At 40.4% G+C, this 15,127-nt stretch overlaps 1 protein-coding gene across 1 annotated transcript in view; it reads left to right on the top strand.

The window, feature by feature from the left end:
• The window catches only part of CCBE1 (collagen and calcium binding EGF domains 1), a 153,606-nt gene that overhangs the window by 107,653 nt on the left and 30,826 nt on the right, over positions 1-15,127 (top strand). The window contains exons 3-4 of the mRNA XM_007421712.4: positions 11,409-11,461; positions 14,923-15,057. Of these exons, the coding sequence (XP_007421774.1) occupies positions 11,409-11,461; positions 14,923-15,057 (188 nt within the window). The remainder of the gene's footprint in view (positions 1-11,408; positions 11,462-14,922; positions 15,058-15,127) is intronic.

The raw sequence follows: 15,127 nt of genomic DNA on the forward strand, positions 1-15,127 counted from the left end.
TCTTCCCTTCCCTTCCCTTCCTCCTTCCTTCCTTTCTTTTCCTTTCTTTCCTTTCCTTTCCTTTCCTTTCCTTTCCTTTCCTTTCCTTTCCTTTCCTTTCCTTTCCTTCCCTTCCCTTCCCATCCCATCCCAACCCTTCCCTTCCCTTCCCTTCCCTTCCCTTCCTCCTTCCTCCCCTTCCCTTCCCTTCCCTTCCCTTCCCTTCCCTTCCCTTCCCTTCCCTTCCCTATCTCCTTCCTTTCCTTTCCTTTCCTTTCCTTTCCTTTCCTTTCCTTTCCTTTCCTTTCCTTTCCTTTCCTTTCCTTTCCTTTCCTTTCCTTTCCTTTCCTTTCCTTCCCTTCCCTTCCCTTCCCTTCCCTTCCCTTCCCTTCCTTCCCTTCCCTTCCTTCCCTTCCTCCTTCCTTTCTTTTCCTTTCTTTTCCTTTCTTTTCCTTTCTTTCCTTTCTTTTCCTTTCTTTTCCTTCCCTTCCCTTCCCTTCCCTTCCCTATCTCTTCCCTTCCCTTCCCTTCCCTTCCCTTCCCTTCCCTTCCCTTCCTCCTTCCTTCCTTTCTTTTCTTTTCCTTTCTTTCCTTTCCTTTCCTTTCCTTTCCTTTCCTTTCCTTTCCTTTCCTTTCCTTTCCTTTCCTTCCCTTCCCTTCCCTTCCCTTCCCTTCCCTTCCCTTCCCTTCCCTTCCCTTCCCTTCCCTTCCTTTCCTTTCCTTTCCTTTCCTTTCCTTTCCTTTCCTTTCCTTTCCTTTCCTTCCCTTCCTTTCTTTTCCTTTCTTTTCCTTTCTTTTCCTTTCTTTTCCTTTCTTTTCCTTTCTTTTCCTTCCCTTCCCTTCCTTTCCTTTCCTTTCCTTTCCTTTCCTTTCCTTTCCTTTCCTTTCCTTTCCTTTCCTTTCCTTTCCTTTCCTTTCCTTTCCTTTCCTTTCCTTTCCTTTCCTTCCTCCTTCCTTTCTTTTTCTTTCTTTTCTTTTCTTTTCTGTTCTTTTCTTTCCCTTCCCTTCCCTTCCCTTCCCTTCCCTTCCCTTCCCTTCCTCCTTCCTCCCCTTCCCTTCCCTTCCCTTCCCTTCCCTTCCCTTCCCTTCCCTTCCCTTCCCTTCCCTTCCTCCTTCTCCTTTCTTTTCCTTTCCTTTCTTTTCCTTTCTTTTCCTTTCTTTTCCTTTCCTTTCCTTTCCTTTCCTTTCCTTTCCTTTCCTTTCCTTTCCTTTCCTTTCCTTTCCTTTCCTTTCCTTTCCTTCCCTTCCCTTCCCTTCCCTTCCCTTCCTTCCTCCCTTCCCTTCCCTTCCCTTCCCTTCCCTTCCCTTCCCTTCCCTTCCCTTCCCTTCCCTTCCCTTCCCTTCCCTTCCTTCCTCCTTCCTTCCCTCCCTATCCCTTCCCTTCCGTTCCCTTCCCTTCCCTATCTCTTCCCTTCCCTTCCCTTCCCTTCCCTTCCCTTCCCTTCCCTATCTCCTTCCTTCCCTTCCCTTCCCTTCCCTTCCCTTCCCTTCCCTATCTCCTTCCTTCCCTATCTCCTCCCTCCCCTCCCCTCCCCTCCCCTCCCCTCTCCTCTCCTCTCCTCTCCTCTCCTCTCCTCTCCTTTTTTTTTTTTTTGGTGTGGGTGAATTATTACTGAACTCCACCAGCTTCTGGATTATTTGCAAATACAGATGGTTATTATTTGTCCTTATAAGGTTTTGGCAAAGAGACAAAGGCCTCAGTAAGAACTGTTGATGCTTGGATAAAATAAATAAGCATTTTTGTGACTTACTGGTTCACTGAATAATCATGAATTTACTCAAAAATATATTTATGCTTTTTAAGACACTGCAGCTAAAAATCAGCAAGATCAAAGCAATCACAAATGTCCAGATCTGAGAATCTATATGAACACATCTATTTATGTTGCTTGCTAATGATAGATTTGTCATTTAAGTTAGCAAAAGAGTGGACGGTGTAAGACAAAATATGAATTTCAGCTAGTAAGGACAATCACTGAGCTTTTCAGAGGAGCACCCAGCTAACTTTGTCTGGGTTCAGAAGCCAAACTGAGCTGAGTCTGGTTAAAGTTGGATCAGAGGCCTCCAGGGAACACTGGGTCTATAAGCTACACTGGGTGTAAAGGAACATAGAGATAACTTTGATGAAGGAACGGACAAGCTGTTAAGGGAGGAAAAATGACAGCTTAAGACTGATGTCAGCCCTTCCAGGTAGGTCAGGTCAGGAAACTGCACGGAGTCCATTAATGCCACATTATTGTTGTAGGGTATAATAATAGAATCATGAAAGCCTGCCAGAGTTTCTGGCCCAGCTTACATCATACAGAATCCAGGAGGAGTTAATTTGAGTTTATTTCTCACACTTCCCATTTTCCCATAACTGAGTTGTTGTTTTTCCTTCCTTAACAGCTCCTACTTTTCTTCATCAAAGTTATATCTACTTTCCTTTACACTGGAAAACTGGAAAATCACCCCAGAAGAACATTCTAAAATGGTGCTAAAAATCATACAGACGTGTCCACAGAGACACTAGGAGTCAAATTCAACTCTAAGACTAGTATTTACTCCAAGTCAGCCTCTTCTTGTCCCCAAAGCAAAATGGCCAGCCAGTTATTTGATTGTTTGCTGGTTGGTAAGTCCGTAGTCCATTAGCTACTCTTTTAAGTTCAATGTGCTGCCTATTATTTGAAGACTTACAATTCCAGAAATAGCAGGAGAAATTTCACCCTAATGTAGCAGCAGAACTGAATGCATGGCCCATGGGGAATGTTAGCTGTTTACATTTTCTTGATAAATGTGTCTGGGTGATATATATATGTTTTCCAACATGTCACTTGCCTATGTTAAATTTCTGTCGGGTATTTAAAACAACTTAGGAATATACTTAAAGACAAGATAACTTAAATTTACAGTTGCTTGAGACTACCCTCCCAAGGATGGATTGCTTGATGTTTGGAAGAATCAGTAACAGCCTGCTAGCCTGTCATTTTGAAAGCGTAACTGTATAATTTGGTGAAATAAAGCCCGTGCTGCTTGCCTCTGCTTGCCTGACAGCAAGTTTTGTCAGGAAAATATCACAGCAAATAATCCACTTCACCACCAGTCATTTTGATAAATTGCTTGTGGAAATGTAATTGGCAGTGGGAATGCCAGGGGTCATGTCAGACCTTGCAATTTAGAATTACGCCAGTTATTTAACTTCCAGGCACTCCTACATTATCTTCCTTATTGTTCTTGAAACATGACCTGTCTTGATGCAATTGAGGCAAGCCTGCATGAGGGGCTCAAGAACAAGGAAAACATCCCTGCCCTTGGGTTCAAACTGTAGGCTTCTTCTAACCAGAAGAATAACGAAAGCTATGTGCAATTTGCCCCTAAAAAAATAGTCATCAGTCACTTGTTCTCTAGTTCTGAGTTTTGTATGGAAATAGCCTCTTTTACAAATGTTTTCTGCTTGGGGTTCTGGAGGTTCACACCATTATTTGCAAATGTTTGGCTTAGCTTTAATGGTTGTTTTAAAACTCACAACCAGTGTTTATTTACTTGTTTTAAAAAATTTATAAGCTGCCTTTCGAAATGATGGTTTCCCAGTGCTGCTTCTAAAACATTTAAGAAAATGGAATTTAAAAATTTTGGCTTGAAAAAATCAAAGTACGTATAAACAGTCATAATTCTTGAATAGTAAAAGAACAGAAATAAAACAAATATTAAAAATTCCATTAGAGAATCATAGTGTTTGTTAAATATTAACTTGCTTAAATATTAAATGACCCAGGAGACTAGAAATATCTCTAGGTGTTGCAGTGACTTGCCAGGAACACAAAGGACAGCTCTTCCTGTATTTCAGGACTGGAGAAGCATCATGAGCAAAACCTTTAGGGTCTGGGTAAAAACATACAGCACTAGGCATTTCTTCAGATATTGCGGTCCTAAACCATGGTAGATTAATGCTTTAAGAGTTGGGTGAGGAACCCAGTTTAGGCAAATAGCTTTACCGTAATCTCTTACCTCTCCCAGCTAGGTATCCTCCAGATATGGTCACTTCAATTCCCATACTTCCTGGTCAGATGTGTTGAAGAAGGACGACACATCTACAGACATCCAATTGGGAAACCCTAGGAGGGGATCTTCCTGCTTCGTGTGGAGTTACGCAAAATAGGATTTCAGATTATATGAACAATTCTAGTGTTCATATACAGGTCACTGCACAGCAGCAGCTCAGATTTGCTTACATTCCAGACAGTAAGCGAGATGCTCTTCTGATAATGAAAAAATGCCTCCATTTTACACTACATTGTGTTCTCGAAGGTGGTGGGGGATGCAGGCGGCCTTCCTGAGTACCTTTGAACTATTTTCCCCCTTCCTTTGTTTTTCTAGAAGATAAAACTTTACAGATGCATTTAAAAGGCAGTCTAATGAGGACCAGTGTTTGCAAAACAAGGAAAACCTTTCTTCGACCCCTACCCCACCAGTTTCAGACAGCCTAACTTCATTAAGAAGGATTTGTACTCCAGCTTAATCTTTGAAACTGTAGAATATGCACGGCGGAGTGGTGGGTGTTTTACATAGTTCTGATCCTTTCTTGTCGGTTTCTAAAGGTCACATTGTACAGCTGAGCACTGTTAGTCTGCTGGCCTTTCATATAGCTTTACTGACTTTTTCTTCTGAATTGTTGGCCCTGGAAGAGAGTGGAATAGGGGAGGATTTTAATGGACTTTGAGACTTGTTCACAATTATACAGATGCTCTTAACTGGAGGCCATGCTGAAATGGAGTCCGTTGTAATCCATGTCGGGGTTCCAGCAAATTTGGCCCTTGGTGGGCGCTTTAAGGAACACAGGAAGCAAAGTAAGCTGTTTCCATACATAAATAACATTCCCAAATCCACAGTCAGGTAATATCTTTTGTTAGGATCAAACAATATGGGTAGTGTGGGAAAAAAAGAAGGGTACCCCAGATACAGCTCCTTTCCTGAATTGACGTTACGGGATTATTTCACACCATTTTAAGGAACAATTCTGGCCTGTTTGAAAGCACTTGGCAAGAACTTCACCTTTTAGTCTTTTTGGAAAGTCCTCTGTGTGTGCATGTTGGAGAATTAATAAAAACGAAATTGGACCAGCTGTACTTCCATTTTAAATATATTGCTTCAAAATCTCATAGAACATCCATTAATTTGTGGAAAGGCTTAAATCTCCTTTAAGTTGAGACCAGCTCCTGGTGACTTCACATCTGCGTAGTTTTCTTGGCAACAGTAAAGAAGCTTTTTGCCCCTGCCTTCTTCCAGTTCACTTGGTGAGAAAATTACAAATTATGACAGGGTCAGTTCATCTATCAGCAGTAGCCACACTCTTGGATCTACAGTATGTATGGATAAAAAATGTCAGAAGAATAGAGTCATGCTTTGCTTTCAACTAACAGGCCACACTGAGGCACGGCAAGGTTGGCCTAAAGGAGCAGATACTGACCACCTGAGCTGCAAAATTCAGGTCACCCCTAGGTGGCAACAAAGAACGCTTGCTGCCATCTAGAGGTTGTTCAGAGTTTTGCAGCCCCACCATGGCACTCCTAAGAGAGAAGAACCTTCAGGCATGTGAGCAGGGCACTTGATGTAGTGGGCTGTGAGAATAACCTTGAGGAGCAAGAGGAAGAGCCACAACCAGGGCAATAGTCAGACAAAAGAAATCTGGGTCCAAAGCAGAAATGTAATTTGAGTAAGTGTCTCAGACATGACCCTCTCTAGTTCTCTTGCGGGTAAAGGCAGGGAGAGGGGAGGCACTTTCAGACTTGCAAGTTTCTGTTACCATAACCCTACAATAAAAGTAGTTTTAGTATTTATTATTTGGTTTTCAAGTCTGGCCTACCTCGAAGTGCTGACACCTAGGCCTTAAAAACTTGGAAAGGGAATAACCCTGAGACATTTGTTTTAAAATGCAATTTGAGCAGAAGTTGAATTAAACTTCTTTTTGCTTTACATCTGTGGGCAGGAGACCATTATTACATGGATTTGGAGGTTCTGCTGAGAGGAAAAGGCATGAGGTTTACATATACACATGGCTGTATTTTGAAGGGGTGGAGAGGAGGAAGAGTGGTGGAAAGACTGAGCGAGTGGGACTGTGAAGGGAGACCTTTCCACACTCAGACTGGTGGACAGAAGAACCAGCTGAGACCCTTTCTTCTGTCTGCCCTCCATTGCCACAGCCTGGTGGACACTTAGCATCTGAGCTTTCTCACCAAGGGTGACCCTATCGGAGGGGTCTGCCTTGGTGCCCAGAGGATACTACTTACACCTCTGCCCCTAAACTTGCTTATCACCCTCAGGTATATTGGAAGATGCAGTCGAGTCACTTGAATTGAAGTACAATTTGCAACCAGGTTTTCTGCAAGAGAGGTAGGTGGGGCACCACCTTATCGTTTGTCTTAAGCAGGATGGCCCAGCACTGCAAGCTCTTCCAAGCTGTGTCAAAGCCACCTGTCATTCCCAGAGTAGTAAGCTTAAGAGGACTCATTCTTTCTCATTCCATGACTTTTCTCCTAGCTTGTGGTCTGTGCTGGTGGTCTAGCTAACAATTTTGCAAGAGTTGGTCTAACCTTTCTAAATTGTTTGTGGATGATCCATTATTGGTTTAAGATTTCTTTGCAGACTTGTTAGACCACTTTTCTTTTGTTGGTTTCTTATAACAAAACAATTCAAAATGGCTCTATAGTAATAATAAAAAACTACTTTTACTGGTAATCCTCGCTTAACCACCACAATAGGTACTGGAAAATTTGTTGTTAGGCAGGGCGGTTGTTAAGCGAGTCAACCTAATTTTACAACCTTTTTTGCAGCGGTCATTAAGTGAACCACTGCAGCTGTTAAGTGAATCATGTGATTATTAAGTGAATCATGCAGTTTCTCACTGATTTTGCTTGCTGGAAGCTGGCTGGGAAGATTGCAAATGGTGATCACGTGACCCCAAGAAGTAAGTGCAAGCTGGTTGCCAAATGCCTGGATCACAATCATGGGACTGCAGGGGTGCTGCGACAGTTGTAAGTGTGAGGACCGGTTGTAAATCCCTTTGTTCAGCACCATTGTAACTTTGAATGGTCACTAAACAAATGGTTGTTAAGTGAGGACTACCTGTACTGTTGAGTAAAACAGTAAAAATAAGCAATAATTAGGGCAGGTGGTAGAATCAGGGAAGTGAGTGAATATGCAAGGTTTTGGGGGCTTGTTTTTTTAGCAAAAGCCCTCCACAGTATGGGCTGCCTAATCTCTGTCAAAATTTCTTTCTGATCTGACTGGCCCTGCACAGCTTGGTCAGAGTCGAGGCTGTTGTCCAGTAGGAAAGTCATGATGCTTATGAACTAGAGAACTGGCCATTCTTATCTCTGGGAAATTCACAAGCAGGATTTGAAGACATATTAAACTCTTTGGTGGTACCTTTTCTCTAAACCCGAAAGTTAATTGTGATGGTGCTAATCATCATATTTAGCATCCATAGACAGACCCATTGCCCTCCTGGAATTCCCTTTCTTTTTTTAATAAGGGGGATAGTACCATTTACACTTTAATTATGTTCTGTGTGTAGTAATTCTTTTTGCATTTATTGACTCATTCAGCTTCACTGAAGGTCTTTCATTGCTAAGAGAGTAGAAGAAACAATTGTCCCAGTCATTTTTATGTTGGTTCTACATTTTATTGTTTATGAAGCAAAAGAGAGAAGGCCAGTCCGTATTTTAGCATCTGATTTTTCTAACCACATCTGCAAAACATTCTGGAAACCATACCTCCACAACTCTAAACCTTGCTTCTGGTTGTATAGGTTTGTATAGGAGTCAAGCCAAATTCTTGCCTATCTGTAGTGACAGACTTAAAGGCGTCCAGTCAGCTTCATGACTGAATAGAGACTTGAATGTGTATAGTTCTGTATCCTCTGCTCATCTTACCATGCTGATCCTACCCTGAATACTTTTGAACAGGTTTGCCCAGAATTGTGTGGTTATTTAATAACAGCTTCTCAGAGCTCTGGATCCTCTATATGATCCCTTGCTCTGTTTTAACTTCTACAGATCAGTCTGTGTTGGCCCAGGAATTCTGCCCCATTTTTGCTTGATGATCAGAATATTCTGCACTCCAAAGAAGAAATGGAGTAAAAGTCATGCTTTCACAGGCACATACAGTGTGCAATCTTGAGTCCATTTGTGAATTGTCTGCCTGCCCCTCTCTCTTAAATAAATCAATGATAAATTCATCTTTGCATGAGTGTCTGCTTTGGGCCTAATTCATTCTATTCAAGAAGCATGCCAGAATCAATAGTTAACAGAAATCCTCAACAACTAAGTAATAATGAATAGAGATCCTCAAAGATAATCCCTGGGCTCTGAGATCAGTTTATTTTTATCATCACTGTTCCCTTTGTTTCCAGACTTTGGGAATGTGGGTCCTTCCTGGAAAAAATGATAGCAAATCTGAGATTAGTATATCTATCTATCTATCTACCTATCTACCTACCTACCTACCTACCTATCAATCTATCTTGGTTGCTTCTTGAAGGGTCTGTATACAACTTAAAAAAACAGGGCAGGGTAATCTCAGATTTGCTGAAACAGAAAATATATGGGGCCATAAAAATCAGGGGAACCTCAAAATCAGCCAGTGACATCAAGACGAGCATAGTCAGTGACTGTATAATGCTAAAGGGGACTGGATATTGAGGAAGTCTGGGAAGGAAACTAAGTGGATGCTGTTTAGAGTCATACGGTTGAAGCAGTATATAAGTATTAACAATAAACAAACCTTTCTGCCTCACCATGTTTTCCTGCTCTTTCAACTTCTATATAGATTTAACAAAGCAAAGAGTATAGTGTGCTCTCAATTTTAATTCAGAAAAAAATGCATGCATGGCCTATCAGATGTTTTGAAATGGTGCATAAAAATATATAATTTCAAAGGTTGCTATGCCCTACAGCCTGCTTCTCAAAGATATGCCAGGCAAAATAGCAACTGGCAAATGAAACCACTTGCTTTGGACCGCAAATTATTAGAAACAGATGGACTCCCCCCACACTTCTGGAACACGCTCCTATCTTGAACTAGTTGAAAGCTCTCAGATCTTTTAGAATCTTGCTCAAGAAAAGCAAGATCACGTGTTACGTTAAATAATCCCTATGGGAGTTAGGATATGTGGTTAATCTCATCTGTTTTATGTTCTACTTTCTTTAAATGATGAACATTCAATGATAACATTGACTTTTCTGACACTTCTTATCCTTTTAGCCAGCTTTCTATTATCCTTCATCATGTTATTAGGCTTTCCTACAAAAAGGAGGTTTCGAACATCCCATCCTTATTGAAATGTAGAACTGTGTTTGTACATCGAAGCCCTGGGCAGCTGCCATTACAGAGTTCAGGGCTCTCTGACAATTTTATTTTGTGGCATGGCATTTTGGGCAGTGCTGGCATTAGGGTTTAGCTGTGCAGTTTGCCATGTAAATGCCCTTCATAGGGGGAGCAAGGCTTTATTTGGGGCATTTTGTAAAATTAAAAGGATGGGTGATCAAAGCACTGCTGTTTCCCAGACCTGCCTGTCTATTGCTGCCAACTAAGCCCCAGGAGACAAGGTGGCATCAGAGAAGCCCCATGGGGCATTTTAACTAAGGCCACCATAACCTTGGAACCAACAATGGCCATGCAAACTAGTCCTGTATGTTTTACTTAGTAGCATAAATAGTGTTCCTAAATAAAGGAACTTCTGCCCTGAATCTTAACAAGCTCATGCTTGAAATCTTGGCTACAAATAGGCTGACAGTTTCACTGATCTGTCTCAGTATATAATATAATATCCTAGGTCCGGCAGTTGGAGATGGATTATCCTCCTAGGCCTTTTGACAACTGCAGTTTCAGTATAACTGCCTGGCATATAAACTACATTTATATTGTAAATGTCATAAATCTAGCAGCTCACGGTTATTAGAGGTAATGTATGAATATTTTCAGGCATTCTTTCTTAGTACCAATGGTATGTATACCCTCGATGATTTAAGTCTACATCTCAAACTTTTTAAGCCAGGATTCATATTTTTAATGCTCTGCCTTAAGAAACATTTTTTTTCATGGGGTCAGAAAGTAATACGATAGTAGCAGGCGATTTCTAGAATCATTCATTCTATTAGCTCCAGCAGCACTCACAGGATCTTTCTGTTTTCCTCAGTCTGACCACACACTTCCTTAAACCCTCTTATGAATGGTGCTGCCCCCCCCCTCTTTTCATATTGTTGATTTGTTGACTTGCACTAGAGTTTTACCCCAGGGAGCATTCCATAATGGGCCATTGCTATTTACCTATGAAAAGATCCATGAATGTTAAATTACATTACTACTAGTTAAATCTGCAGTGGGCCAGAAAGTCCCATTCAAAGAATGCTCATCAATCATAACTCCTCATACAGGAGAAAGAGAATGAGCGGGAGGGAGAAGATTTGGTTTTGAGCCATGAGCTCCTCAGGATTTTTATTCATTTTTATTCTTTGAGGAAGGAGCAGGTGGGAAATGCTTACTGTATCGATAGAAGACAACGTTCGGTGGAAATAGTATGCTGTTGATGTTGTATCGTGTTTTATCTTTTTTTGTTTTACTGATCTTGCTGTGAGCTGCCCAGGGTTATTGTACATAAGTTGGGGGGCTATATAAGTCTTATCAATAAATAAATGCAAATGCCTTGGAAGACATAAATAATATTCAAAGTAATCTTGAATGTTTAAAAAACTGGGCAGGGAATGCCAGATTGAAATGAACAGAGATAAATGCAGTTATTCATTTAGGTAAAATAAATCAAATGTGCAGGTCTAAGATAAGTCATACCTAGCGCTTAACACAAGAGTACATCTGAAAGTGATTTTGGAGTTACAATTGATCACAAGCTATGAGTCAGCAGGACAATGTAACTGCAAAATGGGCAAATAAAATTTTAGGCTGGATCATAATTTCTCAGTAATGACAACCCTTCCAGTCTGTGTACAGTTCTGGTCATCACATTTTAAGAAGGATTCAGTTCAACTGGAAGTGATTCAAAGGAGAGTGAAGAGGATGAGGGAACTGAAGTTGAGGAGAATAGAAATTGAGGAGGGAGGGTATGATAATGCTCTTCAAGTATGTGAAAAGTGCTTATATACACGCAAAAGGACTATCATTTGTTCTTTGTGATCACAGATTGAAAGGCATAAAATAGTAGACTTAACTCCCTAATAGTAAGTTTGTATAATCCTTTGCCTAAGAAGATGATGAGCTTTCATTCTTCAAACAGGAACTAGACAGACACCAGGTGGAGATGGTTTGGACTCTTGAATTAGGGAGAGTGGATTTTGAGGAATTTAAATGAGTCCTTCCCGTTCTATAGTTCTATGTGAAGGATAGGACTCTTAATTTACTGATTTCATCATCAACATCATCTCTTTTTTGTTTTCCAGGAAAAAGTGCTGTAAAGGTTATAAGTTTGTTCTTGGGCAATGCATTCCTGAAGGTATGTAATGAAATGTTTCTTTACCGTGTTTATCACTTCCATGGCTCTGTGTTCCTGTGCTAAATTAATAAATATAAGATTGAGCATTTATTTAATATGCTGAGAATTTTCCAAGCTGAGTCCATTAATTATCAGCTCAGCTCCTCTTCAGAAGAGATGCTGCAAAGAGGATTATGCAGCACTGCCACTGGAGGTGCAGGGCAGATTGTTCCTATGGGTAGGAAAACTCATGGAACTGGGATTTTGCTTCTGAGATTTCTCCTTCCTGTAGCCAAACAGCTCTGGTGCCTTGCCACCATTTCCTTGGTAACTTCAAGAGGTGACATGGCTGTTCTCTTTGCACAGTGACCCGATGAGGGTTGTTTCAGAGAAGGGTTGCTTTTTCCCCCAAAAAATGCAGCAAGGGAAGAACAAAGGTGGGGCTGGGGTTCTAGCTGGCTGCTGTTTTAATATATTGGCTCTTTTTAACCAGCTGGCCAGCTACATCGAAGAATGCTACAGTGAGGGCACTAGTGCAGCATTGCAAAACTCAGGACGCCAGGGATGAGGCTGATGGCTTTGTAGCAGTGCCCTTATTGTAGAATTTAACACTCAATTCCCACGAAGCTAAACTCTATTTTCTAGGGTCATAAAATCAATTAGTAAACGTTTCTAATGGAGCAACTTCACTTCCTCGTAGCAATAATTGCACAGCAATAACACAGACTGCCTTCTGTTTACCCAGTGCTTCAGCAGTAGGGCCTTGGAACAGTAGTAATATTCTTCTGACCCAGGCTACCTCTCCTTATAGCAAAACCCCATCTATCCTTACCATACTGCTTCACCCTGGCCCTCTCATTCTGACAGAGATTTCAGCTCTGTTCTTTCCTTTTTCTTTTTGGGAAAAACGTGACTTTGGAAAGTTCTGTTTAAAAAACAAGTCAAACCAAATTTTACCTATCCACTGTGGCAGACTTAAAGTTTTCCCATCAGCTTCATGACTGAATAGATCTGAATGTGGGTTTCACTATATACTCTACTCGTTTTACCATGAGGAGACATGATGAAAAGAAATTGCTGAAATCTTGCATGAGTTCATTATGTCTTATGAAGTTCCCTCTTGTGGAGGGGGACTCTTTTGGGTGTCCTGGGGACACTGGCATCTGTGGACATTGTGTTGACTTCTGTGGCTCACTGTTGCCAGGTGCATGCTGATAAATGCTTCAGAGAGATGTACCACTCCTCTCCCAAAATCATTCTTGGAAGATTCAACTATGCTAAGGATAACTTCTTGTTTAAATGGAAATGTTTTAATATAATATGTATTTTAGCCTCTCTGGAGTATAATAACATTTTCATTTTTTAAAATTTATTAGATAAAGGAGTTCAACCTATGGTTCATTCTTTATTAAAGATTTACACACACTGAATGTAAGTGTAAGAGTGTGTTTTATAGGTCATGCATTCTCAACTCTGGCAGGCTTGCATTGTTATGAAAGTTGCTAAGACAGTGCATAAATTTGACACACCCTTCTTGTTGTGAACCAATGTAAAATCAATAAAAGGACTCACCTTATTTTTATGGTAGATATAGTATCAGCAGATGTTCTAGCTTAGTTGCTCAATGTTTTGGGAATTTTGGCAGCCAGTCACAAACTTGATCATGTATTGGGGCAAAACTGTGATAAAAAACTTAGTAGATGATCAAACCCATGAAGTGATTTCTCCCATCTTAGATCTGTTGTCAGCACTGAGAAAGCTCTTGGGGCCATATGTTCTGTACTGATTTTTGAAATGGCAAACACTCTGAATCAAATGAGAAAATCACATTATACATCAAATAGATTCAGTACATTACATCATCTGCTTACACACTTAGCACAAAGGTTGCCAGTTGGGAACCAAATGTACAGTTTCAAATTAGGTTTGAAGGTACATATCAAAATAAGCATTTGTGAGATAAATGAGAAAACGGGGTTACAGTCATCAATGGAAAAGGTTGTTAATTTCTCTGAATCTTACCAGTGCTTCTCTTCTGCAACTATTCCTGATGGCTGAGGAAAGAAAAATGCCCCAAATGTCAGTAAATTTTTGGTGTGAAGTAGACATTATTGGAAGTACTTGGTGGCATAACAATAATGATTTTTCCTCCTTTCCACTTAATTATGTGTTGCATGCGATGACAACAGTATGCTCTGATTCCCTGTCCCTGCAAGCAGCACTCAGTGAATTCATTTTGCTTCTGTACAAGAAGCTGTGCAAAAGTGCAGGAACATGACTGCTTTTAATAACTACTTCCTCTGTTTGGGATTAGTTCTGTTTTCAAGTTTATTCTTCTTGAAACTATAAAACTCCAATTTTGCTTCTGGATAGCACACTGTTGGAGGAAACTATGCATTCACTAACATGTAACAGCATCTCAACAATATGATGAGTTGCCTCACAACCATCAGTAGTTAATTGTCAGCCCACATTTTTACTTTAGTTATGTATCAGTTCATTCATTCATTCATTCATTCATTCATTCATTCATTCATTCATTCATTCACAGCCCAAATCAGCCCATTGCAGGATGAAGACCACTTCAGCTGCTTTCCAACTGTTGTGACATGCCACAAATCATTGCCAGTTAACACTTTTGATGAGTTATATGATTTGGACAGCATTTCTTTGGCTATTTTCTGGTTCTTTTAAGGTCATATTCTCCCTCTCTTTAGACTATGATGTGTGTGCAGATGCTCCTTGTGAACAGCAGTGCACGGATATCAGTGAGGATTGTTGTTGTCTGCATTGATCTACTGTCATGTGAAATATTCAGCCCATTACAACTTCTATGAGGCTACCCACTTCATTATGTCACATACTCCCATCTTTGGTGTATCCATATATGCCTTGCCATGCCATGCCTTGCCTTGCCTTGCCTTGCCATGCCATGCCATATTGAGCATTGGTCATTCCAAGTAACTTTCAACTTCTGTACTGCTTTCACACTTAATGGCCAATTTTCACAACAAATGTCAGCATAAGTAGTATATGCTGATTAAACAATTTCGTCTTTAAGCATATTGATAGATTGTTTTTGAATTGCTCCCCAATTTATTTTAGCCTGGTTCAAAATTTCTTCTATCATAACACCTTCTTTTGACCAAACTAGATGCAATTATTAACCTTCTCCAGTTCATAATTTTCCATTTTTACTTATGCATATAACTTTCATACAGGTATATTCTTCAGAGATAACTTCTTCAGAGAACTTCTTCAAAAAAGGGATGCAATTGAAAAATACCTTTGTCTTTTTCTGTTTATTTAGATAGTTCTTTATCAAGTATAGTTAGTCTAATGGTTTGCTACCCTTCCATGATGAGTAATTTTGAATAGAACTACTGTACATTAATACATAAAGATAGAACACATATTAATATTTCATTGCTCCTGCAGTATTGGACAGCAACTAACTTCAGTCATATTCTCCCTCTCTTTAGACTATGATGTGTGTGCAGATGCTCCTTGTGAACAGCAGTGCACGGATAACTTCGGTCGAGTCCTATGTACATGCTACCCTGGTTACCGGTATGATCGTGAAAGACACAGGAACCGAGAAAAACCCTATTGCTTAGGTGGGTGCAAAGGATTGCAGTCAAAATGCATCTAAAAATAACAACATTTAGATTTATAATAATTTAACTG

The sequence above is a fragment of the Python bivittatus genome, unplaced genomic scaffold (assembly GCF_059951505.1).
Source record: "Python bivittatus isolate LINGU-HERP-01145 unplaced genomic scaffold, Pbiv_v1 ctg000570_np1212, whole genome shotgun sequence".
NCBI lineage: Eukaryota > Metazoa > Chordata > Lepidosauria > Squamata > Pythonidae > Python > Python bivittatus.